The following is a 2,360-nucleotide window of genomic DNA, read 5'->3' on the forward strand; positions in this document are numbered from 1 at the left end:
GAAAAGCGCATTGGCAGCAGAGCAGCGTGGGAGATGAGGGGAGGAAAGTTGGGGCTTGTGGGGGGGGGGGGGGGGACGACCAAAGCGTGTGGCTTTTTTTTCTTCTTCAAGCAATACTTGGTTGTAGTTTTTCCTTCTTGCTTATTCTTTTCTTTTTTTGTGCACTACTCTTGGCTACTGTTGTGAGCAGGACATTTTCTGGCATTGTTATTCTTATTTCTTTTTAAACAGCCACACACACACACACAAAAAGAAAAAGAAAAAACACTCCATGCAGAAATGCTAAATTTGAAACGTCCCTCTGCTCGACAGTTACCAGGAGTTTTAAGAGCAAATTGTGAAGAGGGAAGACAGGATGAGCGAGGAGTAAGCCGCTGTGACGGGGAGGAGAAAAAAGAGAAGAAGCGGAAGACTACACGTCTGTGAGCATTTTAGTGATGTTTACATAGTTTGTGTTGGCCAGTGTGCAGTTGGCCGGCTTAATGTTCTCCTCCTGGACGTCCTCGCGGCTATTGTTCACCGCCTCCTCGATCTCCATATAGTCCGATTTACTGATGGAGGAGCCGCTCCGGCTCTTCTTCAGCTCCTCGGCCGAGTCGGCTTTGGGCACGTCGAGCTGCAGGTACTGCGCCTGCTCTTCGCCTTCGGTCTCGCGGTGATAGAAGTAGTTGAAGTTGGACACGATGACGGGCACGGGCAAGGCGATGGTCAGCACGCCCGCGATGGCGCAGAGGGAGCCCACGATCTTGCCGCCGATCGTCGTCGGGACCATGTCGCCGTAGCCGACTGTCGTCATGGACACCACCGCCCACCAGAACGCGTCCGGGATGCTTTCGAACTGCGACTCGGGCTCGTCCGCTTCGGCGAAGAAGACGGCGCTCGAGAACAGGATGACCCCGATGAAGAGGAAGAAAATGAGCAGGCCCAGCTCTCGCATGCTGGCTTTCAGGGTCTGACCCAAAATCTGAAGACCCTTGGAATGACGGGAGAGCTTGAAAATTCGGAACACTCGCACCAAGCGGATGACCCTGAGAATGGCTAAAGACATGCCTTGCTGGCCCGCCAGGTCGTCGTCGTCTGGCTTTTCCGCGAGCTCTGTGCCGAGAGTGATGAAGTAAGGGATGATGGCGACAATATCAATGATGTTCATTATGTTGCCAAAAAAGCCCGCTTTGCTGGGGCAGGCGAAGAAGCGCACCAGAAACTCAAAGGAGAACCATATGATGCACAGAGTCTCCAGGATGAAGAAGGGGTCAGTGAAGTAGGCGGATGTGTAGGTGATGGTGGTGGTGTTGGTCTCAGGTGAATAGACTTGAGACATGATCATATCGCCGTCATTGTCGAAAATGGGGAGGGTCTCCAAGCAGAAACTGACAATAGATATCAGGATGACCATGACAGAGATTATGGCAATAATCCTAGCGGGACCTGAGCTCTCTGGGTACTCAAACAGCAGCCACACCTGTCTCTGGAACTCATTTTCTGGAAGAGGCCGCTCCTCCTCCTTGACGAAACCCTCGTCTTCTCTGAATATCTCGATGGCCTCGTTGCCGAGCTCGTAGAACCGAATCTCCTCTGAGAAAATATCAAGGGTGACGTCGACCGGCCTTCTTAGCCGGCCCCCTGATTGGTAATAATACAATATGGCGTCAAAGCTCGTTCTGTTCCTGTCGAAAAAGTACTCGTTCCTCAGCGCGTCAAAGTACCGCATCCTCTTCTTGGGGTTCCCCAGCAGAGTCTCGGGGAACTGGGAGAGGGTTTTGAGTTGAGTCTCAAAGCGCAGCCCTGCAATGTTGATGACCACCCGCTCGCAACACTCGTCGTCGGCCTCCGGGTCGTGGTCCCCCAGGTGTGCGGCCGCCTCTTCAGAGGGGTTGCAGGTGGCGACAGTCATTCTGCAGGGCGAGGAGGCTGGCACTGTTCAGTGAGTCTGGGTCCTGCAGCCTGCAGGGGCCCGGAGAGGGAGGGGGCTCAACACCGTGAAGACCTGACGGCCCAACAGGACGTCCCCTAGGATCTCACTGCATGCGGGACAGATGAAGCAAAGAGAGACAACAGGGTCAGGTAAACCGGAGACATGACGCAGCACTCAATACTTCTGCCATTAAGTCCGGCGCCGGCAGGAATTTGCTTTTAACAACGGAAGCTAGATGAAACCAACCCCCCCCCCCCCCCCCGCCTTTCTCCTCCCTCTGAAGCAATGTCGGTCGGTTCGATATGACTTATTTAAAGTTCAACGCAATCGATGGAACAATGAATCAGCTAATGGAAACTTGAGGCTGACAGTCCTGCTCCTGACTCTGGCAGATGAATATGTAAATAAGCCCTCCGCCTTGCATTTAAATTGCTTCAATGCAGGT

The 2,360-nt window shown here is 53.2% G+C and overlaps 1 protein-coding gene across 1 annotated transcript; it reads right to left on the reverse strand.

The window, feature by feature from the left end:
- Window positions 1-412: 412 nt before the first annotated feature.
- LOC130208522 (potassium voltage-gated channel subfamily A member 2) lies at window positions 413-1,894 on the reverse strand. The gene has a single exon (XM_056437701.1). It carries the CDS (start codon window positions 1,892-1,894, stop codon window positions 413-415), a length of 1,482 nt encoding a protein of 493 aa, XP_056293676.1.
- Window positions 1,895-2,360: the final 466 nt, after the last annotated feature.

The sequence above is a fragment of the Pseudoliparis swirei genome, chromosome 18 (genome assembly GCF_029220125.1).
Source record: "Pseudoliparis swirei isolate HS2019 ecotype Mariana Trench chromosome 18, NWPU_hadal_v1, whole genome shotgun sequence".
Lineage (NCBI taxonomy): Eukaryota > Metazoa > Chordata > Actinopteri > Perciformes > Liparidae > Pseudoliparis > Pseudoliparis swirei.